Here is a 27,931-nt window from a genome sequence, read left to right as displayed (position 1 = left end):
CAAAGAGAAACTGCTGAACTTGAATTAATATGCAAATTAGACACATCAAGTTAGGCTTGAATAGAGACTGGGAATGGCTGAGCCATTACACACATTGAATCTATTCCCCCATGTTAAGTATTCTCACACCTCTTGTCAAACTGTCTGTAATGGGCTATCTTGATTACCACTACAAAAGTTTTTTCTCTTAATTAGCCTCTTAGAGTTGGTAGGACAACTCCCACCTTTTCATGTTCTCTGTATGTGTGTGTGTATATATATATATATATATCCTTACTATATGTTCCATTCTATGCATCCGATGAAGTGGGCTGTAGCCCATGAAAGCTTATGCTCAAATAAATTGGTTAGTCTCCAAGGTGCCACAAGTACTCCTGTTCTTTTAATCAGGGCAGAGGGTCATACAGATAGAAAACACTTTTCGTGTGACCTTTTTCAGCAAGTGTGAAATGAACTATAAAAGACCCATATGTAACATTTTACTTATGATCAGAAAAGCAACAGTGTACTCTCGGTCTGAGGATCCTTCCTCTCTCCCCCACAATTTTCACTTTTATTATTCTTCTCTTTCAAACTGAAAGGCCCCTGTGTCATGATAATGGTCTCTCTGAACAAATGAAGAGGAAGCTCTCTCAGAGCCACTCCCAAAACTGCCCACGGGGTTGTTTCAGAACGATGAGACCGTCTCCACTACCAAGACTGAGCACACTCCCTCGGTAGTGCTTAGTTTTCTAGCCCAGTGGCAAAAGGATCAAATTTGAGGTTTGAACAGATATGGACATATGCCATGAGTCAGACTATCATCAAGCCACCATACCCAAAAGAAGAATTACCCTGAACACTTTTCAAAACCATTGAGAAATAAGGAGACGGTCACTATCAGGTGAGATTTTTTCTTTGAGTTCACAGCTGGAATCATTTACCTGTGACTTGCTTGTCGGGAAGAGATGGGATTGGAATGGCAAATCCAAATTTAACCAGGAGACGCTCATATAACCAATCAAAGTGTTTATATCTGTGATTGACAGATCGATTAGTGTTCTGTGGAACAGGCAAAAGAAAATTGTGACTTTTGATGGATCCTTTAAAAAATTAAAGTAAAGTCACCAACAAATGGTTAATGTGACTAACTAGCTTAAGTAAAGCTTTAGCACAAAGTCTCAAAATAGTTACTATTTAAATACAGGTTTCAGAGGGGTAGCCCTGTTAGTCTGTATCAGCAAAAACAACAAGAAGTCCTTGTGGCACCTTAGAGACTAACAAATTTATTTGGGCATAAGCTTTCGTGGGCAGCCTACGAAAGCTTATGCCCAAATAAATTTGTTAGTCTCTAAGGTGCCACAAGGACTCCTCATTGTTTTTATTTAAATACAGTGCCTAGAGGCAACAGTGATGAAAACATTAGCTATTCATAACATAGTACAGTTACCAATTGGGAAAAAGTAACTTTTCCTTAAACGATCTGCTATTATTTGCTATCGTAGCGCCCCCCCCCCCCCGGCACCACCACCACCACCCCACCTTTATATACAGAATGAAGTCCTGTGTCACACACACTTACAGTACATGTTAGCTGATATTCAATGTAGCTCTTCAAGCCATACATTTTGGAACCTTTTTTGGGATCTGCCACCACACAGTCAAACGTAGAGGTAGGATAAACCCACATAGGACCATAATCTCCAACCTGCAAGAAGTTTATAAAATTAATATTTTTGTAATGTAAACAGACCATTTATAACAAGAAAGCAATGAAAACTTGTGTTGGACACTAAGCATCCAGGGACTACACTGATATTTGAGGGAGCTCAGCAGCTTGCAGGAGGCATTCAGGGCTATTTGAAGCGGGGCCCTTAGACTCTTGCAAAGTCCACTACCTCTTATTTATAAATCTAATCAGAGGTGCATAATGTAACTGAAATGGCTTTTAGAAATATTGTTTAAAATTTTGAATAGCATAAGGTGTTTTTCTTATAGCAAACAATGTACCTAGAATAGCTGATAATGAACAAAGGCTACTACTGGAAGATGTTGCCCTTGACTTTTCACCAGAAATGCCCAACTCTCTCCACTGAGTAATTTGAAGGTATTTTGATCGTCTAAATCGTTATGTAAGTATTCCCACTGTATTTGATGGGAATAGTTGCACAAGTGAGGGTTTGCAGACTGGGCTTTATGTTACCTATATGTTAGACCCATTTACATATTGCACAGCCAAGCAGACTACATTGTAAGCAGCATTACAAGAACACTGGAAAAATTATCACAATCAAAGAAGCAAGGAATTAAGAGCCTGATCCTGAGAAAGGCTGCTGAGCATCTGCAATTCCCATCAAAATCAAAGGGAGTTAATCTGGACACTGCAACGAATGAGGACAAACACAGGGATGGATTTTAAGCAGCAGGCCGCAACTTTATTAAACTTAACATGGGGAGGGGCGCTATCTGCTTTGTTACTCATTCTCACATATCCTGGTAAACTCTCCTCAGCCTACCCCCAGCACTCAGCTCACTCATCAGAGTCTTACCACCACCCCTCACATTGGTAGGAGGACAGAGGATATTAAGAGGGGGGAGGACCTCAGCCCACGTCTCCCCCTATCCCATCTGTACAAGGCCCATCAGCAAAATCCCAGGTCTTTTACTTCTGGGAACTGTTCCTTTTATTTAGCCTTTTAACTGCACTGGAATTAGGTGTAAATTGCAGCAAACTAACATGCCTACCAAGTACTGCCACAAATTAACAAATCCTATTCCTAATTAACCTAGTTGTCCCTCCACGATGTTGCGAGGAAGGCAAAAAACTCCCAAGGCATATACCATTTTGGCCCGTCAGACCCGCAGCATCCTCAAAACACATCTCGAAAGCTATCAGTAAGGGGCCAGGGGATGGGCTGCAGGAACAGAGCAAGAGGCTCCACATGGCCCAGGCTAAGGTTTAAATTAATGGAAGGGGAGGGCAAGGAACCAATCAGCACCCTTCCTCCTTTCGGATGGCCAATGAATGGCTAGATATTCTGGAGGGGAAGGAACCACCTCTGCATCCTACCAGTGGGTGCTCTTCTCCCCATTTAGCTGGGGCTATCCCAATCACCAATGGCCCCCATCAAGTTTCCCACCTATTGAGGCAGGTGGGTGGCACTGGAGATTCTCGACATTTGGCAGGATCAGGCCCTAATGGCACAGTCTCTCCAAATAAAAAAATATACATAAAAAACAGTGTCCGCAGTACACGAGGCATTAGGTTACCAAACTAAGCTTTTACTTACACATTGGTTTTAGTCTCCCTCAGTAGTTCCTCTTTTAGCCTCAACATGTCTTAAAAATAATTCGGATAAGGGAAAAAAAACAACTTACAATTATGGGAATTTTCTCTTTGGGTTTTACTAGCTGCTTTGCCAACAGATACTGTTCCATTCCAGGTTTTGCAAATCCAGGGAATCTAATCAAAGAAATAAAGCGACTGAATTTCTTTTTCATAATCCCTTCTTTGACAGGTTCACAATTTCCTGCCATGTTTTTAAAAACTCATTATTCCTGATAGCCTAATTACACTAAATGAAATCTGTGCTAATCACAGATTGCTTTGATGGCTAATTATTCACTGGAAAAAAAACCAGTCAAGCTTCACCTATTGAGTAATCATCTTTATTCATGAAAGTACAGGATACTAAGCTGGTTTCTGATTGGCTGAACTGCACAATAGGTCTGGTACTCAAAGCCAATCAGAAGAAGTATGACAGTGGAATAGTTAACAGCAACTCCCATTCTATTACATCATCACTCAACAGCTAAAATGATTTGAATTCATGTCAGTTTCATCTGATAAACAGTAATAACGATTTACTATGAACTACAATGTTATAATTTTATCTAGTAGTTCTGGACATGACATAAATGTGATGCTCACATGTTTTATTCACTAACAGAATTAATAAGTGAAGTTATTGGGCCCTCAAATCAAAGTTTACATTACAAAAACCAACCAGAGGAGTCCAATTTCCTCAGTCTTTTCAATGAAATGACTGGACCAAAAAAAGTTGGCTCCTTGAAGTGCTGCCAAGCAGCTGCTGTTTGCATGGAGCAACAACACGGGTGAAGTGTGACTTAAATTCACAAATTAGTTTGCAATGCCCCTAAAATAGGGGGCTTTGTTGGTGGCGATGCTGGATTTTTAAATAAGTTGTAGTATACAACAGTGAAATCTGCATTAACAGAAATAACATCATTGTAAAAGAACACTGTCACAGGACAGGACCAAAGTGCCTCCTGCTTTGAAAATGCAGGGCTTGTACTACTAGCTACATAACAGGGGCCATTATTCTGCGTCTGTTTTCTATTCCACTGACATTCAATTCTAACTACTTCTCAAAGCCAGTGATAGAAGCTTATCCACTTATACCTATTTATTATTCCAGGGGTAATATTCTATTTGACCCTAGATGAGATTTCATCCTGTTTTAAAATGTGGACTAACTTTAAATCGGAAAAGTAAATAAAATTAGACTTCCTGTAATAACAGGCCTGATTCTCCAACACACATTCATGCAAGTATTCATTCATTAAAGTCAGTGAAACTACTTGCTTGAGCATGGATTTTCACATGAAGAAGGGTTATAGATTTGAGCTCAGTATTTTCAAAAGGTAGAAATCCAAAGAATCAAAACAGTTACTCAACAAACTATCCCTCTTGCAGTACAGTGATAAAGGCCCCAATCCTACCAACGTTTATACATATGCATAGCTTTATGCATGTGAGCAGGCTCACTGAAGTCAATGGGACTTCTCATATGAGGAACGTTAATTTTGTATTTGCCAGATTGGGACCTTTGTCGTTGATTGCAGAAGTCTTGTGCTCAATCTGATTTACTTTAAATAACCATTCTGGTTATAGCTATAAGGAATAATGGATAAATATGATAAAGAAACACAACGAAATCTAAGTTCAAAAAGAATGAAGTGACAACTGAAGGAACTGTGTCTGAAAGCCAGACACTGCACTTAAATTACTTAAACAAAACACCCTAAAAAAAAAAAAACCTCGCTGTTCTAACTTATTATCTATTATGAACACGTAAAGAAAATCAAGAGCTAGCAAGAGACAATGATTCTGTTCTTTAGGAGTATTGTTTTTCTATTAGAGGGTTATGCTGCCATTTGGTCAAACTGTCTTATAAAGTTCTGGTTATTAGCCTAAAAGTTAAAGGAAGCTAGTCTTATTTAGATTTAAAACCAAAACTAAAAAAGGAGAGTATCCCAGATATGCAGTACTCATTGCTAAAGTGCATGACTCTCAAATATGCATGATAGCATAGACACAAACAAAGACATAGAAATGATGATGGGTAACTTTGTATAAAAAAAGACCTTTCAAAGGGATGAGAACACTAAAATATACTATTAATTTACATTTAAAAATATTTACTATTCAAGTATTTCCCATTTTCCCTGGACTTTTTTTTTTTTTGTTAATTACATTATGAAAGATCTTTGGAGAGCTTAAAAACAAACAGTAAAAAAAAAAAAACGAAATAAAATAAAAATCAGGCTTCAGACTAGTTAAAGTACTGATTGCATAGCAATGCAGCAGAAACACACAAGTTTGGTCTGGAGATCCTTTTTCCATGCACATCAATGGGTATTAAAAAGCTGTTAAGTAATAATTAGTTTGAATATTTTCCTACATTTTTAAAATTTAATTTTTCTTTTGAGGATCAGGAGATGGAGACATTTTTTATTAAAACACACACACAAAAAGCACTCAAGCCTCTGCATTACACAAAAGTTATAAGAGCTTTGTTGTTGTTGCTGCTATTCCCAAGGAAACTGACATCACGATGCTAAGAACAAAATAAAATATTTTAAACTAATAAGTTAAAAAAAATCCCTTGTGACACAGAAAACAGGTTAAAGGATAATGCAACATCCATTTCTACATTAACAGGAGTGACAACTGAAAGCGGAGTGGCCACAGTTCTGCACGAGTCTTTTTTGCCTCTTCCCCAGCACCACACCACGTAGGGTGTCTACACTGTAATGTAATACCAGGGTTCAAACTCAGGCTCAAGCCTAACCCCCCTTCGGTCTACGCACAAATCATGCTGACCAAAGGGTGACTAGATAGCAAGTGTGAAAAACTGGGATGGGGTGGGGAGTAACAGGGGCCCATATAAGAAAAAGCTCTGAATATCAGGAATGTTCCTATAAAAGTCGGGAATTTCTGGTCACCCGAGGCCCAGGAACCAACAGGCTTACATTGCAGTGTAGACACATCCTTAGACTTTAAAACCTGCAATGTGTTAATATCTTTCAAAAGTTTTAAAATTAAGATATTTAAAGACCGTTTAAAAAATTGAGACCTCTGCAACCTTACACTAGATTTTATTTTTCCTCCCACATTTAAACCACAAAGGCCAGGGCTCATGGCTGAAAGGGGTTATTAAATTATGACAAGATGCCAGGCCAAATTCTGCTCCCAGTTATACCGGTATCAATTTGGCATATATCCACTGGAGTCAATAGAGTTGCACCAATTACGGATGTATTCCAATGACTCCACTGGAGTTACATCAGTGCCAATTTGGCATAACTGGGAACAAGATTTGGCTCATTCTATTGAAGGCTGCAGGGCTGAGCCCCAATAGTTCCTTTTAAGCAGTGATGGGGAGGGGAAGAGATCTTTCAAAAGAAGGCAGGGGGAAAGGGAATTCTGTGCTCTTGAAAACCAGTTCAGAGAGTTGTACAGTGGAATTGATTGTACTTGATTTCATATCTTAAAGAGAAAAAAGGAACAGAGGGGGGATCGAAGGTTCAGAAGATTATGGGGTAATACAGCCTTTCAGCTCTAGGTTGTTAAAGCTGACCACTATCTGAGCAACAACTGATAGCTATTCAGCAGACAGTGTAAAATGAGTTTCTAGTTTCACTCTGGTTCCTAGTGAACCAGTATTGCAATATCGCCACAACTGGAACCCTTGTTGAGATGGCAGTTGCCACAGCAGTGCCAAAAACTGAACTACTTCCATCCCTGGAAGTAGTCTTTTCAGGTCAGAGTTGGAGTACAAGACGACACCACTCTGGAGCACCATGCACAGTCAATCCTGTTCCGTGGATAAGAAACCTCACCTGCCAAGATCACTAATTACACAACTAAATGCCATTAAATTAAAAGCCTTAGCGTATGTCTACATTACAAGCACTATACTGGCACAGCTGTGACACTGCAGCTACACCATTGTAGCATTTGTAGTGCAGACACTTGCAACAGTGATGCCAGGGGTATTTCCATTACTGTGATAAATTCACCCCCCCAAGAGGCAGTAGCTTGGGGGATGGAAGAATTCTTCTGTCAACCTAGCTGTGTCTATACCAGCACTTAGGTTGGCTTACCTATGTCCCTCAGGGGTCAGACCCCTGAACGACAGAGTTAGGTCAACCAAAGTTTTAGGGGTAGACCAGGCCTTAAGTTTAGAAAGGCAATAAGTATCCTGGAAAATTCATGAGTCAATTGGCTACAAACAACACACCAGAGACACATGCCTGTGTCATGTGTTTCAGGTAGCCTCTATCTTTCTCTACATGCTCCAGCTGTGAAATGATAATGCTGAATTTGTGACATCTGTATATCAACTACATACACTGCACATTTAAGTGGAAGGACAAAGTGAATCGTGTGAGGGGGAAAAATTCCTATTCAAATAAACTTTTACAATCTTAACTCTGCCCCAATATTTAATTTCTTCTAATCTCTAACATATTGTTTTTCCCAGTTTGCTGATCATTACTTGTTAAGTGGTAATTTCATTGCAGCTGCACGAGTATTTCCACGCTGTGGGCCCCCTGCCTCAGAAGACTCACTCTCCTTATAGCCAAGGTAAGATGGTGCCGTTGATTTTGGGTCATCCCAGTCATCATCCCAATCGTCGTCATCAGCAGCCGCTAAAGGAGGAGGAGAAGGGTAAAGAGATAGAAAAAAAGGTATTATTACTTTGCTGAGCCAAAGAATGATCTCCCCCTCCCACCCCCCATATTCAAAAGAAAAAATTGAGAACTAATTCAGCCCAATGTTTTTTGGCTCCTCATTTAAAATGTATCCCAAAAAAACCTAGACATCCAAATAAAACAAATCTATTAAATAGATTGCCTTAATGAACCAATATTTTCTTTAATTGGGCACTTAATTGACACTTCCCCAGCTAATATGTCCCAAATATAAATCTCTCTCTTCACCTAGACTTCCAGTGTTAAAAAGACTAGAAAGTTCTTTGAAATACTGGCTGCAATGCTTAAAAATAGAGGGTTTGTATTACTGGCCATGCGTTGGCAGAAACAGGAACACAGAGATTTAAAGTTGTATGTTGCCCAAAAAGTTACAGCTATGTGAGCTGAACAACATGTCTAGGATTCTGTTCTTAACACTCATGGCTCTTACCTGCTAATTTTTCATGCAGTTCTGAAAGGGTGGACTGATGTAGATCATTGCCATTTTATGGGAAGTATTTTAGGAGTCCACCACTTTTCTCCATAGAATTAGAATCGTAGGACTGGAAGGGACCTTGGTAAGTCATCTTGGCCAGTCCCCTGCACTAAGGCAGGACTAAGTATTATCTAGACCATACCTGACAGGTGTTTGTCTAACCTGCTCTTAAAAACCTCCTATTACAGAGATTCCACAACCTCCTTTGGTAATTTGTTCCAGTCTTAACTGCCTTACAGTTAAGAAGTTCTTCCTAATGTCTAACCTAAATCTCCCTTGCTGCAACTGAAGCCCATTGTTTCTTGTCCTATCCTCAGCTGACAAAGAGAACTTATCACCCTCCTCTTTTTAACAACCTTTTACATACTTGAAGACTTATCACATCCCCCCTTGGTCCTCTCTTCTCCAGACTACTGCCATTTTTTTCAATCTTTCTTTGTAGGTCATGCTTTCTAGACCTTTACTCGTTTTTGTTGCACTCCTCTAGAGATTCTCCGATTTGTCCACATCATTCCAAAAGTGTGATGCCCACAACTGGACACAGTGCTCCAGTTGAGCCCTTAGGGTTGAGTAGAGTGGAAGAATTACTTCTTGTGTCTTGCTTACAACACTCCTGCTAATACATCCCAGAATGATGTTCACTTTTTTGCAACAGTATTTTATTGACTCCTCGTATTTAGTTTGTGATCCACTATAACCCCCAGATCTTTTTCTCCAGTCCTCCTTCCTAGACAGTCATTTCACATTTTGTATGTGTTATACTGATTATTCCTTCTTATGGGTAATACTGTGCTTTTGTCCTTATTGAATTTCATTCTATTTATTTCAGACTATTTCTCCAGTTTGTCCAGATCATTTTGAATGTTAATCCTATCCTCTAAAGCACTTGCAACCCTCCCAACTTGGTATTGTCTACAAACTTTAAGTGTACTCTCCATGCCATTATCCAAATAATTTATGAAGATATTGAATAGAACCAAACCCAGGACAGATCCCTGGGGAGATCCTCCTCCCCCATATGCCCTTCCAGCTGGACTGTGAACCATTGATGATTACTCTCAGAGTACAGTTTTCCAACCAGTTGTGCACCCACCTTATAGAATGTTCCTCTAGGCTACATTTACCAGTTTGCTTATGAGGTGGTCATGAGACACAGTTTCAAAAGCCTTACTATGGTCAAGCTACTGCTTTCCCCCATCCACAAGGCTTTTTACCCTGTCAAAGAAGGATATTAGGTTGGTTTGACATGATTTGTTCTGGACAAATCCATGTTGATTTGTTATCACCTTTTCTTCTAGGTGCTTACAAATGGATTGTTTTATTTGCTCCATTATCTTTCCAGGTACTGAAATTAAGATGACTGGTCTATAATTCCCTGTGTTGTCCTTATTCCCATTTTTATAGATGGGTACTACTTTTGCCCTTTTTCCAGTCTTCTGGGATCTCTCCAATCCTCCATGAGTTCTCAATATAATCACTAATGGCTCAGAAATCTCTTCAGCCAGTTCCTTAAGTATTCTAGGAGGTCTCATCAGACTCTGCCAACTTAAAGACACCTAACTAACTTGTTCTTTCCCTATTTTAGCCTCAGATCCTCTCTCATTTACACGGATGTTCAATATATTAGTGAGCATCAGAGGCAGTGGTGAGCTGGAGCCAGTTCGCGCGAACCGGTTGTTAAATTTAGAAGCCGGTTTAGAACCGGTTGTTAAAGGGGTGGGCAAACTCCAGCCCGCGGGACCGTCCTGCCTGGCCCGCCTGAGCTCCCGGCTGGGGAGGCTCCCCAGCCTTCCCCCCTCTCGCAGAGCCTCAGCATGCTGAGCCGCCGGCGCCAGCGCTCTGGACCACTCCTGGGCAGCTCTGCAGCTCCTGCCGCTTTGAGCGGCATGGTAAGGGGCTGGGGCTGCAAGCTCCAGTGGGCCGCGCGGCATCCATACACACTGCCCTGAGCAGCATGGTAAGGGGGCCAAACCAGAGCTGGGAGGAGGGGTTGGATAAGGGGCAGGGAGCAGTTGGAGGGGGCAGAGGTTCTGGAACGGGCAGTCAGGGGACGGGGAGGGTTGGGTAGGTGTGGGAGTTCCGGGGGTCTGTCGGGGTGGTGGTGGATGGGGTCAGGGCAGTCAGGGGACAGGGAGTGGGGCGAGTTGGGTAGGGAGTGGGGGTCTCGAGAGGGGGTGGTCAGGGGACAAGGAGCGGGGGCGTTGATGGGTTGCGGGTTCTGAGGGGGACGGTCGGGGGAGACAGGCTGTTTTGGGAGGCACAGCCTTCCCTACCTGGCCCCCCGATACAATTTTGCAACCCCGATGTGCAGGGCCAGCTTTAGGAAGTGCAGGGCCTGATTCGAACAGTTTTGACGGGGCCCCGGCAGGGATGACTAAAAAAAAAAACGAACACGTGGGGCTTGTACTCACCGGGCGGCGCTCTGAGTCTTCGGCGGCGGATCCTTCACTTGCTCCAGGTCTTCGGCGGCACTGAAGGACCCGCCGCTGAAGACCCAGAGTGAGTGAAGTGCCACCGAAGACCTGGTAGGGAACCAGTTGTTAAGATTTTGGCAGCTCATCACTGATCAGAGGAGTAGCTGTGTTAGTCTGTATCCACAAAAACAACAAGGAGTCCGGTGGCACCATAAAGACTAAGATTTATTTGGGCATAAGCTTTTGTGGGTAAAACACCACTTCATCAGATGCATGGAGTGAAAAATTTTCATTCCATGCATCTGCTATGTTATGTTATGTTAGTGGTCCCATCACTGCTAACCTTTCTGTGGAAACAAACAAAAATGGTATTTAATACTTTGGCCATTGCAACATTTTCTGCAATTGTCTTTCCCTCATCATTGAGTAATGTGCCTACCCTGTCCTACCATGTGAATGTTTGTTATGTTTATAAACTTTTCACAGTATAGAAAAGGGACACTACTGTACAGTGATCCTCATTCATACCAACATTCTGGTCCAGATTATTTAGAGACTGAACAAATCATTCATGGGAGCATTTAGCTGACCTGGGCCTTGATAGGCCTGCGGGTGCCCAAATTGTGCTGCTCCCTCCCAGTTGTTCGAAGTGGTGTTTTTCTGCCCCGCTGCACTTTCAGGTTTGGTTGCCCAGCCATCACCAGAATTTGCATTGTCCACATTTCCAGATTTCCAGTTTGACCAGGGGTCATGGGCACTGTTGACCTATAACATATAAATAAAAAAGAAAAATAATAAAAAAACCGCTGAAGAAACCAGGAGAAATGCATCCTAAATCTTCACCATCACTGGAGAGCGCAAAATTTTTTTATTTTATTTTTTTTAATTTAAGGAAAATAAAAAGGATTACAAGTTTTCTGTGTTCAGCACTTGGCAATGACTTCATAACCCAACCAAGGCAAATCTCAGATGCTCATACTACAGGTATGAGGACCATATAAATATCTAGATGGATTATGATTAACTTTCCACTGATGGTAACATTGGGACATCACTGAAAACAGTATTGCCTTAACTACTCAAAGTGAAGTCAATAAATTATTGGTTCTAACAATTTTCTAAAGCATTCTTATCCACCGCAGTTATCTCCAGTTACCCTGAAAGTATGTGCAGATCAAAGAAAAATCCAAGACTTGACATTTTTATGTGAGATTTTATTCTGTCAACTCCTGTATCTGTGTTTGCTACCTTTATTTCACAAATATTTAAGAGATGAACAATACAAATTTTCCTCTGCGTTTTGTACTTCGAGAAAAATAGGTAAATGTTTACTTGTGTGCAAAGAGGAGCACTCTACCAGAGATATTACATGTAAAGGGCAAAAAACAACCTGACAGTCATGTTTATTTTCTGACAAAGAGAAAAAAAGCCAATTCAGAATTAGAGCGGAAATCCTTGCATTTTGCATAGACTCTGCAAAGCAGTGAATGCAACACTTCTGTCATACAGTAGCATCCCAACTGGACAATCCCCAGCAATGAATTTCTATCATACTAGAATACGGACTACCTACAGCATTTGCTAGGGTAAAATGCTGTAAGATTTCATTAAGATCTCCATTACAAAACACTGTCAACTTCTTCCTGGCCACCCTCTCCCCTTGCAGAGTTTTTAACATGATCATAAATTTATATTTAAACACACATACACACTTTTCTCTCCCCTCCACCCCCCACCCCTTTTTCCCCAGCTGAAGTCTTCCATGCTTGGTCACAGCTTAAAAGTAAGTTTCTTCTTCTGCAAGGTCTGAGCAAAACCTGCTTCACTGTTTGAGTTCTGAGAGATTGAAATATTTTATCTCAAGCACGGAAAGAATACAAAAGACTATTTTTTGCACAAATATGCATCAGAACAGCTGAACTTTAGAAGTTGAAACTTTTCAGACATCTAATCCCGAGGATTTATGTATAGGCCAGTTTGGACAGGGATTCTGGAAAGATTTTTAAAAACTGTATGAGGCTGTCATTCATCACAACTTTACTAGTTGTGGTACTTTTTCATTTGAGATTTCAAATGATGGCTCCAAATAGCTGCATTCCTCATGCATGGAGGAAATTTAGCCTGCAGCCATGGAGTCCTTTTAGGCTGCTCAATGTTACTGGATGCCAAAATAGCCATGTTAATAAAACTGCTCACTTTCAAGATTGCACTCCATCCTATCCAACATAGAGCTGGCAATGGTGGTGATCCGCACATTCATGACATGCCAACTCCATTAACTGCAACTCATACGTATGAACAAAGCCACACACCCTAAAGCTCCAGCTGGCAAAAAATGCAGTAGCCAGTCTACTTAGCAGCCCAGATGGCTGTGAACACCTCAACCCAGTGCTCTGAGCTCTGCCCTAGCTCCATCAATTAATGCACACAGTCTAGTTAAAGGGCTCTGCTTTGATACTCAAACCCTCCATGAGAACTGTGAATAGTTATAGTACCTAGGCTATCACCTCTTCCCCTCAACCAGCACCTCCCAGAACAGCTAACATCCACCAGAACAAAGAAACAGTCTATCAACACAGGGAGGCTTACAAGTGCAGGAGATTGAAAGGAACTGGACCTAGACTGTGGAACTCATTCCCACAAAAGCCAAGAATGACCATGGACCTCACCACTTTCAGGACTGAATGTAGAACTCAGTTATTGGCTTTAGCTTTCCCTAAAAATTTCTTCACATACACAAATCCCGTCTACACTAGGGAACCACTGCAATACTTGGGAGGTGCTCAGAACCTATGAGGATGAGGGCCATGTAAGTACCTACTTTACAGAGAGCGGCACACACATTTAAATAGGCTGTATGCTAATGAAATTTCTGCAAATGTTAGATGATGAAACCAGACCTCAAATCAGTAGGGATCAGTTTGCATATAAGGTAACCAGCTAAGAATCTATCCAGGGGGGAAAATGTGCCTTTTAGGAGGACTGGATACTTGTGATAGAAAGCCTTTTGAGCCAGAAAAAGTGCCATCTATTTGGCTCCATGCCAGGTCAGCATCATGCAGAGAGCTGGATCTGGTGCTCTTCTGAACTTATAAGCTTTTTCTGGCCAATGAGGACTTCCAAACCCACAGAGACAATTGATCTGAGAAGAATTGTCTCAGTGGAAACTGCTATGTTACTGGAGTCCTCCTGTTCCTGTGTGGCCCGGATTTGACACATTGTTGCTCTCATTCAAACTAAGGGAAATCATCTGTAATTTGTGGAATCTGAATTTGTTCTTGCATCTTTGGTTATTTGGTACATGCATAGGCAGGGACGGACACACACTCCAGGTCACAATGGAGCATCGGAGATGCTGACTAAAAAGGGAATGCCTATACTGGGACCAATAATTTGGGAAAACCAGCCACCAAGAGAGTATTATGTATGCAGCACCTAGGAAAGAACTGCTTGCATAATACTCATTTGCTTGTACACTGCTCAGCTGATTGACAGTGATCAGCTCAGTAGTGGGAAGACTGACAGAACGGAGAGTAAAGAACCCAGTGAGCGTGGGTGGCACAGGAAATCTAACCTCTGATGCAGTACAGTGAGGAAAGAAAAATATTATATTGAGTGGCCTGCCAAAAAGGATGAGGGTCAGGAGGGATCATCTCCACATTGTCAGAGACAAGCTCAGGTAGATCCAAAAAGTGATACACTCAGAGGGATAGAAAAAGGTGAGAATGCAGGAGGAAAAAGCTCAGTTGCCTCCTATGAGGGAATGGGACTGACTACTGAGATTCTGAGCCCCTGTCCCAGGCTACAGTTTCCCTCCTGAGAGCTTCCTTCCTTCCTTTATTTGATGGAAAGTGTCTTCTGGGAAGAAAGACAGAAGTGGCGGAGTATGCTTGCTTCCAGTATGAGCAGGAAAATGACTGATAGCATGGGAACTGAGCTAGTCCAGTGCAGGACAGAATGCCTTCTGTTCTGCTCCCACTTCGTTGTCCGTGGAGTCATACTGATTCATGTAATGGTGAAGATTAAAAGAAAAATTGTGTGTGGAGGAAAGGGGTCAAGTATTTTTACATGGTAATAGGATGGAGGGGTGGGGGTCGTTTTGTTTTTTACCTGTCTTGTAGGAGGAGTTGAAGGAGGTGACTGGCTAAGGTTTTCCAGATTACCAGTCTGAGCAACAGGTGCCAAAGAGTCCACCTTAAAATAAGAAGTGCTCAGTGAACAAGAAAAACAAAAGCAGGAGGGAAGAAGAGACTGCATAGCAGTTTTCAAAACAATGCGGCAAACTCATTTCTGCAGTGAGGCAGATCAGTGCAACTCATGCATGTCACAAACCTCACAGCATCACAAACGTGCATGGCATGCACGGCAAGACACTTATACAAGGCTAGTGCGACTGTCACTGCTGCCAGGTTCTAAGCATTCTTTATATACTGTACCTGGCAAAGTTCTAGATCACAATGGCATATTATAGAAAATGAAAAGGCAAGGGTAAAACCCCACAACAACAAACACATGCAATCAGCATAAGTTGCTGAATATTCATTGTTTAAGAAGTCCAGTTAAGTTTACAGTCTTAAGGACTATTTTGTATTTGTTACATTCTAACATATATGACAATGAATCTATGAATGGAGCATAGAGTTGTGCAACCATTTTGTAAAGAAAAATGGAAAGATAGCAATGTTTAAAGTGGCAAGCCACAATGAAAGATCTGGTGAAGGTCCAAGAACCCATGAATATCACACACTGTACTGAGAACTGTCACTTTGCTTTCTAGAACTTCCATGTATATGCCAAAGTATCATTGGTGGTTCTGCTCTCAGAGGTCATATATACCAACCTGGACCAAGTTACAGAGAACTCTGAGAAAAGAGCATCTTTTGTATGCCAGACTGGAATCACTCATTTTCTGAATAAATATTTCATGAATTTCTATTTATTTAGTTGTGTGATCATGTAATAACTCACTTAATGAATATGTGAAGGAGGCAAAGTTAAGGTTCTCTTTGGAATTTTCTGACTTTTGAACAACTACCATTTTATATATATATATACACACACACACACACACACACACACACACATATATACACACACACACACCCCTACCTTATTAGACTATATTTATGTTATGCACACCAAAAGCTGAATCTTTTTTTGAACATAAAATTGTATGTATGAAGTCTTTATACACTCACATTTATGCAAAGTTAAGCTTGAGAAGCTAAGGTAGCAAAAATTAGTACACTTCACAAGGTACAGTCCCTATAATTGTGTTAACTCTTCCACACTGGACAACCCCCTGTCTATTTTGTGGTATACATTCAGTTAAAAGGAACATTCCATGGTATCGGTTTAACAGAAACTACTACATATGGGCAATAAATATGGATTAACATTGCTGTAGGACTCTTCACTCTGCCATACTGCACATATGCAATATTTTCAGAGGGGGGAGGGGTTAATGGTGTTGTAAAGTGCGTGATTTAATGCTTTAGGCCCTAATCCTGCAATAACTCCACATGGGCAGATTCTTGCACTGAGCATTGTGTAGGATCAAGGGCATTGTGTTATTTTCTGAAGTGCATACCATGAAATATACAGTATCTACATAAGTATCTGGGAACATCAAAAGTTTAACATTACAGTACATGGGGAAAAAAACCCAATCAACCACATCACCACCCACAAAGTATATATAACATGGTAAAGTTTCTACAGCAACATTAATTTCACTCCGAGAATTTCCTTCTACATTATTCATTTATCAACCTTTACTCGAAACACAAAAAAGGACAGACTCAGCTGGTGTTCTCATGGCTCCACTGCTTTCAATTTTCACCAGCTGAGGTTCTGCCCCAAAAACGTTTTGGATGAAATGTGTTTATTTTTCCACAGGGGCTAGGATGGAATGTCTTTGTAAGATAAAGGAGAGTGGAAAGAGGAAGAGTTCCAGAAATCCTTAGAGCATCCAGGTAATAAATGAAGTCTGAACTTCATCAAACAGTATCAGTGCAAAGTTCTCGGATGTACATTCAGACATTGACACAGTTCTTATGAAACCATATTACTATCTAGGAGTAACTGTGCACTGGTATCATACCGGTAAGAACTGCAGAGTACAGATAAGGTACATTTCATCTAGACAACTGGCTCTTCCATGGAACTAGCAGTAGGACTCCACCAGCTCAGCTGACGCCTCCACTGAACATACGAAGGAGTCTAAGCGCTGTGGAACTGCATCCTTTGACCCCACTGAGAGTTCAGATGCTGGCCAAATCCTTCCTTCCACTATATGGAAGATCAGAGTTCCCCCAGCTGCAAACCTTCTCCCAGGTGCTTAATATACAATATGTAATTTATGCCAAATTGGAACAAAATTAGCAATTTTTATCCCAAGGCAAGTTATCAGATTATACAGTTCTGTGTTTGCACACACAAACACATAACTAACTGCTATTCGCTTTCAAAGATACAAAATCTTTTTCTAAATTTGTCTTGATTCGCATTCCTCACTGAGACCAGTTGTCATGCCAGTTTTGAGTTATGTTATACAAGTGACAAATTTCCTATTGTTTAAAAAAAGAAAATACAAGCTATTTCCCTCCACCTCCACATCCCCTTCCTACACACTCATAACTCAAAACCAGACAATACTATTTAGCTCAAACTTTCTTTAAACAATGTATGGAAAGATTCGCTCCAAGAAAAAAAAATTTAGAGGAAACTGTCTGCCTGGAGTTACTGGTGAAGAATGGAAGAGAGTCTTTTTGATTTTAGCATTTACTTCTGCAAAACACTAACTATTTTGATAGAACTTTGTCAAATGAACGCTAGAAATTTTGTAACAGGATACAAAACTTCCAATTCACAAAAAGCTGAACTTGCAGGATACATATTTTAATCAGGAACTAGAGACTCATACAGTCATTTTGGGACAGAAATAATTTTGCCCCTCATCAGAGAAGTGGTGTCAAGAAAATGGAAGCAAAACTAATCTAAAAAGCACAACTTATCTAAATACTTCTCGTTACCAACATACAGCTGAAAGCTTGATACTCTAAAGTCACTCCACATTACACAGCTTTTCCCTCAATCACAGCTGAAACACAAGGAAGGATAGTCTAGGTTTTAACCTGCAGTAGCTAGTGAACTTATAAATCTTACTCATACTATGTTTCTAGCTTTTACTTCAAGGTAAAATCCTCCTACCCACTAAAAATATTCAAGCAAAAAACCACTATTTTTTGTCCTTTTTGGTCTTTAAAAAAAAGGTATATAACGAAGTCCATAGAGTTGCTACCATATGTGGAAACATACACATTATGGCATTCTTTTTTTGGTAGCCACACATACTGTGGTCTATCATGCATATAGATAACTTAGAGATGCATTTATTGGTTTTACCAAGATTGCTCATAACAGTCGATTTGGCCTAACCTGAACAATAAATACATGTCTTGCTAAGGATGTTTGGCCCAACTGGTTTGTAATGTCATTAATACGCATGTACAGTGGTCTTATTTTAAAGTTAAGTACCTCACTGTTTTTTCCCCTCAAAATACGAAAAACAAATAGGACACTCATATTTGTTTACATTCTTTAAAAAAGTTAAGGTGCATAAATGCACAACAAGCATCTCAATCCCATAATTGTTCAGTGAGATGCAAAGAGATCTTATATACAGTACCAGTTTTCCACTTGACAAACTCTGCTGCTAGAATACAATCACTGAAATTGGGAAATGTTCATTAGAATTGTTGGCAGACCCTTGATTATAGTAACATTACTATTCATCACCAAAGGGAAAATTCATAAGGATTACTTAACAGAGCCAACTAGAATGAAATATAGACACTTATATTTCAAGCATGCTGTGACGGGTTGGATCACAGAAACCCCCTTGGGAGCTGCCACCCAATGTGCAAAGACTACCCCTGCTCCTGTTTTCCCTGCCAGCTCTGGACTCCAGCACCCTGTCTTGCTGAGCCAGACACTCCAGTCTGCTCTAACAAAGACTCAGGGTCTGAATCACTTGTCCTAAAGCTGCAAGTTTACCCAAAAACAGCTCACAGGAGTGTGCTTGTCTTTAGCACTCAGATGCCCAACTCCCAATGGGGTCTAAACCCAGATAAATCCGTTTTACCCTGCATAAAGCTTATGCAGGGCAAACTCATAAATTGTTCGCCCTCTATAACACTGATAGAGAGATATGCACAGTTGTTTGCTCCCCCAGGTATTAATACATACTCTGAGTAAATTACTAAATAAAAAGTGATTTTATTAAATACAGACAGTAGGATCTAAGTGGTTCAAAGTAGTAACAGACAGAACAAAGTAAGTCACAAGCAAAATAAAATAAAATGCGCAAATCTATGCCTAATCAAACTAAATACAGAGAAGTTCCTCACCAGTTCCAGAATGCTCCCTTTTACAGGCTACTCTCCCTTTAGCCTGGGTCCAGCAATCTCTCACAACCCCTGTAGTCTCTGTCTTTTGTTTCAGTTTCTTTCAAGTATCCTGGGGGGGGTGGAGAGGCTCCTTCTTTAGCCAGCTGAAGACAAAATGGAGGGGTCTCCCCCAGGCTTAAATAGGCTCTCTCTTGTGGGAGGAGACCCCCCTCCTCCCTCCTATGCAAAGTCCAGCTCCAAGATGGAGTTTTGGAGACACCTGGGCAAGTCACATGCCCCTGCATGACTCAGTCTTTACAGGCCGACGCCATTGTCCACATGGTATCTTGCATGTCTCCAGGAAGACTTCTTATGTGGATTGGAGCATTCCAAGATGCATTGTTCCCCAAGTGTTTCCTGATCAGGTACTTAACCTGGCGAATTCCTTCCTAAAGAAGCTGACCAAATGCCTCCCAAAGCTTACTTAGAAACCAAGCCAGCATACAGCCCATATTCTTAACCTCAAATAGAAAATGATATATATATGTACAAATAGGATGAATAGATATATTAGACCATAACCTTTACGGAGATATGTTACCTGGCACAGGCAGCACAAAACATATTCCAGTTATGTCATACATACATTTATAAGCACCCCCTCCCCATAAAGCCTTATGGGGTACACCGTCACACATGCATTCTGAAACATCCCAAATATCAACAAGATCCTACCAAGCAGGCAATACCTTTTCAGAAAAAATGGGAAGATCATACTGATAGGTCAATATTTGGTCAGAATACAAAAAATTAAAACAATAATGAAGTCCACATTTTTTAAATCTACTAACAACTGGACACAAATATTGACCCCAGATCAGACAACATAATTCCTTGCAATAAATGAGTATCATTCAGTTGCGTAAGACAGACAAACTATCTTGAATAAATAAAGTACAGTATTTACATAACAGGAAATCTATTCTGGTTACAGTTCCTGGAAGTGACTCAAAAATCAAAGATGAAGAAAATTCCATTGTTTTTGTTTCAGTATACAAGGGAAAGCATGGCAGGTGTGAAGAAGACCAAGTTTCTAATATCTCTAAAATATACTTTAAAATATAGATCTGGTTTAGCATGCACCAAGTTAGCTCCCTCTTGTAAATAACGTTATTTTAAATTTTGTGTTAATGAGTACCAATAGTTTTCACATAAAATATTGACGTGATTTATGTAATTCTGAAGCCTTTCCAAAAAGATTAGCAGATACAATGCATTTGTCTATTAGGACTGATCCACCTAGTGGTCTAAAGCTAGTGTGTCTGCACTGCCACTTGAGGCAAAACCCCAGTGATTTCTGGCCCCCACTAGGACTGCAGAGCTGAAGAGTGTTGGGCAGGCACTCACTGAAGTACCATGCAACAGCCACGATCTTGGGCAATTAAAAGGTTATCAACTTGAAATCTAGTTAATTAAAGAAAAACAAAGCTAGTTAAAAGGAGTTTGATATTATATCTGCCCACGGCCTCCTGCCAATTGTTGTGGTTTTACAATCACATTTTCCTATTTCTAATGTTTTTTTTCTCTCCCCTCCTGCTGAGTGGTATCTCCCCACATACACACAAGAGAACAAAAGGGGAAACTGTCTATATAGAGGAAACAATGAAACTGACTAAAAAAAGTACTGTCTAATGCACAAAGTAATCACTGAAAAAAAGTGTTTTCTTCTCTCTAATCTTTCAGTTACAGTAATCGGTGTTATTGATCATACGGTAAAATTTTTCAATCCGATGTGTAACTTAAGTGGATAGAGTCCCTTTAAGAAGCAGTGTAGCTGGGAATCTTGTCCAATCCAACACTGGAAGGCCAGTGGCTAGAGAGACTGGTGAAGGAAAGAAGGGCGGGAGAATTGTCAGGGCTCCATGCAGAACTTCCTTTTCTTTACCTCTCATATCTCCAGAAAGTACATTTGTGTGTGCAGTGTTATCACTTTAAATCTGTGGCACACCTAGGATGGGAGCACACACTGTACGAGCCCAAAAATTTGAATACTTCAGTCTCTTAAAGCACATTTAGACGAAGGGCTTTAAAAACCCACCTGCCTGGTCATTTTGGGTAAGTAGGCACAGATTCCAGGCAAGTGATCCGAGTGGGGTAAGCTGAGGTAGACACTTGTCTTCCTGTGTCTCTCAGTATCACCAAACTCAACAGCTTCAAAATGAGTCAGCCATCAAAACAAACAAAAAAACCATTGAAATCTTTTTATTTTCCTTCTGGCTTATGAGCCTTTAGACTGCATCTGACTCACATTTTCAAGCATTTCTCTGCAAACTTGAGGGCTAGAAACTTTTTTTTTTTAATTAAAAACAGATTCTCGTGCAAGTCAACTGACTTCCAGAGCTAAGGCTTTAAAGAAAAACAAATACCATGATACATCCATAAAATCATGAGAGTTGGCAACAGTGGTGTGTGGAAAGCACCAAGTGTTTCTGGGCACTAAAGCTCTCCTCCGGGGGTGATGACAGGAAGGAATGGAATAATAGCTTAGGCAGTGCTAATTCTTTTTCCAGGAGGGTGTAAAGCAGCTGAAGACACTACTGTTTTCACAGGACGTGAAAGGGCAGAGACAGAGCAGAGCAGGTGCTGAGTTGCTGTTCTTTTCATGGGGTGGGAGGTGGGAGAGAGGAGCAGAGGTCCCAGGTTGAGGAGGAGATGGGAAACCAAGGCCCTCCTGTGTGCCAGGAGAGCCAGAGCAGGGAGTAGAACTTTTATTTTTGGAGGGAGGGGGCAACAGGGGGGAAAGCGAGGAATGATTTTCAAAAGCAGAAGTGATTTGGAGTCCGCATTAATGGAGCAGGGAAACATCATTAGTAGATCATCTGAGGGACATGATTGATTTACTGGGGAAATGAAGATGTGTCAATGGAAACTAAATATCTATGACTAGTTAGGATGGGAGACAGGAGAATATAGAGATTCAGCTTTTTGTAGAAGTATATGTTGGAAATTCTTCAAACCCTGAGCGCATGCTCTCATTTGAGAATTTCAAAACTATCTCTTAGGTATGAGCTAATTAGTTTAAACAATATTTTTTAAATAAAAAGAGATACTTGACTATCACATACTCTAGTTTGTATTCAAATATCATTTGTCTCCTTAAATGTGTTGAGCCCAGTTGTTGGTCAGATCTAAACTAGCATTCTCCATTTTTTAATAAAAAGACTTGAAAGAGTGAGCTCCATGGAAGTATAGCTACCTACCTAATATGGCACTTACAGATTAAACCATACAAAAAATTCTTCCCTATTGGAACTGAAGTTGATATTCATAACATACCAATGTCCGTTTGACTCCATAGCTATCTGTATGTTAGATGGTTCTACACAACATATGTGCATGTTATTTTAAGTGGCTCAATGTTTAATGAAGGGAAGTGTTTCATTGAATACAGTAGTAATAAAAGCAAAACATAAACCTAAGTGCCTCAGAGTACTTTCGTGATTTAAAAAAAAAAAAAAAAAGCCTTTATGAACATAACGGAGCACATAAAATGCTACTACACCTCTATCCTGATATAATGCAACCCGATATAACACGAATTCGGCTATAACACGGTAAAGCAGCGCTCGGGGGGGGGGGCTGCGCACTCCGGCGGATCAAAGCAAGTTCAATATAACGCGGTTTCACCTATGTAAGATTTTTTGGCTCTCGAGGACAGCGTTATATCGAGGTAGAGGTGTATTTAAGAATGCTATTGTTGGTTATTCAGTGCACCACTCTGTGTCAACTCTTAAACTGTACAGGCACAACAACCTCCCCTTTGCTCTACCAATACCGCCAGCCTCAATGTCCCATTCATCTGTTTTCCCCACCACCATCTCCATACCTTTTTCCAAATGCTCCATATGCATGGAATGTTCTGGCTGTTCAGGCACCCCAGACAACCTCCTTCTTCCAGTCTGCCCACAAGTCAATAGCACCTCTTTAAAATATGCTAAGTCATCCACCCTTCAGAGCTTACTATTTATTCCACATCTGTCTTGTTTATATTGCAAGGTTTACAGAGTAGGAATTGTCCGTACTTGCGTCTTATATAGAGCCAAACAAAACTTAGCACTTTACTTATAAGAATCATTCTATTTGGGGAATGGGGTATTAATATTTATTAGATACTCTTTTGAGAGAACAGAAATATTCAAAGACACAAGGCTTTTTAAATTTTAAATTAGGCCTGGAACCATCTGATGCATTTCTTCTTCATCAGTGTGTCGTCAGGTAAACAGTTTAGGGGAAGGCAGTACAAGCTGTACTGTCTCGCTCAACTTAAAACGGAAAACACAAGAACAGAGATGCTGTTGCTTCCACATATACTATTTATACTAATGTTCAATTAAAATCCTACAATTTTAAATAGTGTGATTGTTCTTGTGGAACATAATTATCATGGGAAGTTATACCGCAGAGAGACAGATGACCTCTCAGGTAGCTGGGCCAATCCCCTGGAAGGCTCTGAATATCAGGAAATGTGAATGAACTCTGCATGGAATAAGAAGGCTGCACATGGAGTGGAGCACCAAGGCAATGGGGTAACCCATGTGGCTGAGTGATGGTTGCATTTTGGATAAGTTGGTGCATTTTCAGAGCATCTGTGTCTTCACTGGAACACAGGAGTTGCAAAAAAATCAAGTAAGTTGGTCATGAATGCATGGACTGCCATAGCCAGGTCTATGCCTTATAGGAAGAAGCTCTGTCTTCTGACAAGTCATAGGGTATGTCTACACTACGAAATTAGGTCGAATTAATAGAAGCCGGTTTTATAGAAATCGGTTGTATACAGCCGATTGTGTGTGTCCCCACATAAAATGCTCTAAGTGCTCTAGTCAGCGGACCGCATCCACAGTACCGAGGCTAGCGTCGACTTCCGGAGCATTGCACTATGGGTAGCTATCCCACAGTTCCCGCAGTCTCCGCCGCCCATTGGAATTCTGGGTTGAGATCCCAATGCCCGAATGATGCAAAACAGTGTCGCGGGGGGTTCTGGGTACATGTCGTCAGGCCCCTCCCCCTCCGTCAGAGCAACGGCAGACAATAGATTCGCGCCTTTTTACCTGGGTTACCTGTGCAGACAACATACCACGGCAAGCATGGAGCCCGCTCAGCTCACCGTCACCATATGTCATCTGGGTGCCGGCAGACGTGGGACTGCATTGCTACACAGCAGCAGCAGCTAACTGCCTTTTGGCGGTAGACGGTGCAGCATGACTGGTAGCCTTCGTCGGCGATCTGGGTGCTGGCAGCTGTGGGGCTGGCAGCCGTAGGGCTGCATTGCACCAGCCCTTGCCTTTTGCCTTTTGGCAGTAGATGGTTTATTACGACTGGTAACCGTCCTCGTCGTACAGCAGTGGCTGGAACTCTGTATGTCCCCCAGTCCCCCATCCCCCCAGTCATATTCTGCTGCCTTCACAATGACGATGATGGCTATCAGTCGTAGTATGCCATTTTCTGCCAAGCGCCCTGTTGGATCATTGCACATTAGCAGAGTCTTCCCTGAGCAGCAGATCGTGCAATAGGCCTGAAGGCCATCGTCATCATAACTGCCAAGCGCCCAGTATTTGCTGCCAAGCACCCAGAAGATGCCGAGGGCTATCAGTCATGCTGCACCGTCGTCTTAAGATGTAAAAAATAGATTTGTTCTGTATTCATTTGCTTCCCCCCTCCCTCCGTGAAATCAACGGCCTGCTAAACCCAGGCTTTTGAGTTCAATCTTTGGGGGGGGCCATTCTGTGTGACAGTTGTTTGTGTTTCTCCCTGATGCACAGCCACCTTTGTTGATTTTAATTCCCTGTACCTGTACGCCATGTCGTCACTCGCCCCTCCCTCCTTCCCCTGGTCCGTCAGATACTAGTTTCGCGCCTTTTTTCAGACCAGACGCCATAGCTAGCACTGGGATCATGGAGCCCGCTCAGATCACCGCGGCAATTATGAGCACTATGAACACCACGCGCATTGTCCTGGAGTATATGCAGAGCCAGGACATGCCAAAGCAAAACCAGGACCAGCCGAGGAGGCGATTGCAGCGCGGCCACGAGAGTGATGAGGAAATGGACATGGACATAGACCTCTCACAAGGCACAGGCCCCAGCAATTTGGAAATCATGGTGTTCCTGGGGCAGGTTGATGCCGTGGAACGCCAATTCTTGGCCCGGGAAACAAGCACAGACTGGTGGGACCGCATCGTGCTGCAGGTGTGGGACGATTCCCAGTGGCTGCGAAACTTTCGCATGCGTAAGGGCACTTTCATGGAACTTTGTGACTTGCTTTCCCCTGCCCTGAAGCGCCAGAATACCAGGATGAGAGCAGCCCTCACAGTTGAGAAGCGAGTGGCGATAGCCCTGTGGAAGCTTGCAACGCCAGACAGCTACCGGTCAGTCGGGAATCAATTTGGAGTGGGCAAATCTACTGTGGGGGCTGCTGTGATCCAAGTTGCCAGGGCAATGAGAGACCTGGTGATATCAAGGGTAGTGACTCTGGGAAACGTGCAGGCCATAGTGGATGGCTTTGCTGCAATGGGATTCCCAAACTGTGGTGGGGCCATAGACGGAACCCATATCCCTATCTTGGCACCGGAGCACCAAGCCAACGAGTACATAAACCGCAAGGGGTACTTTTCAATGCTGCTGCAAGCCCTGGTGGATCACAAGGGACGTTTCACCAACATCAACGTGGGCTGGCCGGGAAGGGTACATGATGCTCGCGTCTTCAGGCACTCTGCTCTGTTTCGAAAGCTGGAGGAAGGGACTTTCTTCCCGGACCAGAAAATAACCGTTGGGGATGTTGAAATGCCTATCGTGATCCTTGGGGACCCAGCCTACCCCTTAATGCCATGGCTTATGAAGCCGTACACAGGCAGCCTGGACAGTAGTCAGGACCTGTTCAACTACAGGCTGAGCAAGTGCCGAATGGTGGTGGAATGTGCATTTGGGCGTTTAAAAGCGTGCTGGTGCAGCTTACTGACTCGCTCAGATCTTAGCGAAAAGAATATCCCCATTGTTATTGCTGCTTGCTGTGCGCTCCACAATATCTGTGAGAGTAAGGGGGAGACATTTATGGCCGGGTGGGAGGTTGAGGCAAATCGCCTGGCCGCTGATTACGCGCAGCCAGACACCAGGGCGGTTAGAGGAGCACAGCATGGCGCGGTGCGCATCAGAGAAGCTTTGAAAACGAGTTTTGTGACTGGCCAGGCTACAGTGTGAAACTTCTGTTTGTTTCTCCTTGAAGAACCCTCCGCCCCTCCCCCCCACCTGGTTAACTCTACTTCCCTGTAAACCAACCACCCCACCCTCCCCTACCCTCCCCCCTTCGAGCACCACTTGCAGAGGCAATAAAGTCATTGTTACTTCACATTCATGCATTCTTTATTAATTCATCACACAACTAGGGGGATAATTGCAAAGGTAGCCCGGGATGGGTGGGGGAGGAGGGAAGGAAAAGGACACACTGCAGTTTAAAACTTTAACTCTTATTGAAGGCAAGCCTTCTGATGCTAGGGCAATCTGGGGTGGAGTGACTCGGTGGCCGGAGGCCCCCCCACCGTGTTCTTGGGCGTCTGGGTGAGGAGGCTATGGAACTTGGGGAGGAGGGCTGTTGGTTACACAGGGGCTGTAGCGGCGGTCTCTGCTCCTGCTGCCTTTCCTGCAGCTCAACCATACGCTGGAGCATATCAGTTTGATGCTCCAGCAGCCGGAGCATCGACTCTTGCCTTCTGTCTGCAAGCTGACGCCACCTATCATCTTCAGCCCGCAACTTGCTCTGTTCATCCCGCGATTCAGCACGCCACCTCTTCTCTCGTTCATATTGGGCTTTTCTATAATCAGTCATTGACTGCCTCCACGCATTCTGCTGTGCTCTGTCAGCGTGGGAGGACATCTGTAGTTCTGTAAACATGTCATCATGTGTCCTTCGCTTTCTCCTTCTAATCTTCACTAGCCTCTGTGAAGGAGAAACATTTGCAGCTGGTGGAGGAGAAGGGAGAGGTGGTTAAAAAAGACACATTTTAGAGAACAATAGGTACACTCTTTCACGTTAAATTTTGCTGTTCACATTACACAGCACATGTGCTTTCGTTACAAGGTCGCATTTTTCCTCTTATATTGAGGGCCTGCCGGTTTGGTGTGAGAGATCACTCACGCAGTGCCAGGCCACAGATTTCAGCTTGCAGGCAGCCATGGTAAGACACAGTCTTTTGGCTTTTTTAACCTTCTTAACATGTGGGAATGGTTTCAAACAGTAGTGCTCTCATTTCCCATACCAAGCACCCGTTGGGTTGGCCATTTAAAATGGGTTTGCAATGTAAAAGGAGGGGCTGCGGTTTCAGGGTTAACATGCAGCACAAACCCAACTAATTCCCCTCCCCCACACCCAATTCTCTGGGATGATCACTTCACCCCTCCCCCCACCGCGTGGCTAACAGCGGGGAATATTTCTGTTCAGCAGAGCAGGAACGGGCACCTCTGAATGTCCCCTTAATAAAATTGCCCCATTTCAACCAGGTGAACGTGAATGATATCACTCTCCTGAGGATAACAAAGAGCGATCAGGAATGGATGTTGTCTGCATGCCAGCAAACACCGGGACCATACGCTGCCATGCTT

The 27,931-nt window shown here is 42.3% G+C and overlaps 1 protein-coding gene across 1 annotated transcript in view; it reads right to left on the bottom strand.

Annotated features, from left to right (window-relative positions):
- SNX9 (sorting nexin 9) overlaps positions 1-27,931 on the bottom strand; it is a 107,136-nt gene that overhangs the window by 37,514 nt on the left and 41,691 nt on the right. The window contains exons 5-9 of the mRNA XM_065401051.1: positions 11,481-11,655; positions 7,785-7,938; positions 3,358-3,442; positions 1,562-1,687; positions 924-1,041 (exon numbers count right to left, since the gene is read on the bottom strand). Of these exons, the coding sequence (XP_065257123.1) occupies positions 924-1,041; positions 1,562-1,687; positions 3,358-3,442; positions 7,785-7,938; positions 11,481-11,655 (658 nt within the window). The remainder of the gene's footprint in view (positions 1-923; positions 1,042-1,561; positions 1,688-3,357; positions 3,443-7,784; positions 7,939-11,480; positions 11,656-27,931) is intronic.

Source organism: Emys orbicularis, chromosome 3 (assembly GCF_028017835.1).
Source record: "Emys orbicularis isolate rEmyOrb1 chromosome 3, rEmyOrb1.hap1, whole genome shotgun sequence".
In the NCBI taxonomy this organism is placed as follows: Eukaryota; Metazoa; Chordata; order Testudines; family Emydidae; genus Emys; species Emys orbicularis.
The sequence above is the reverse complement of the archived record's forward strand: the minus strand, read 5'-3'. Positions and strand labels throughout refer to the sequence as shown.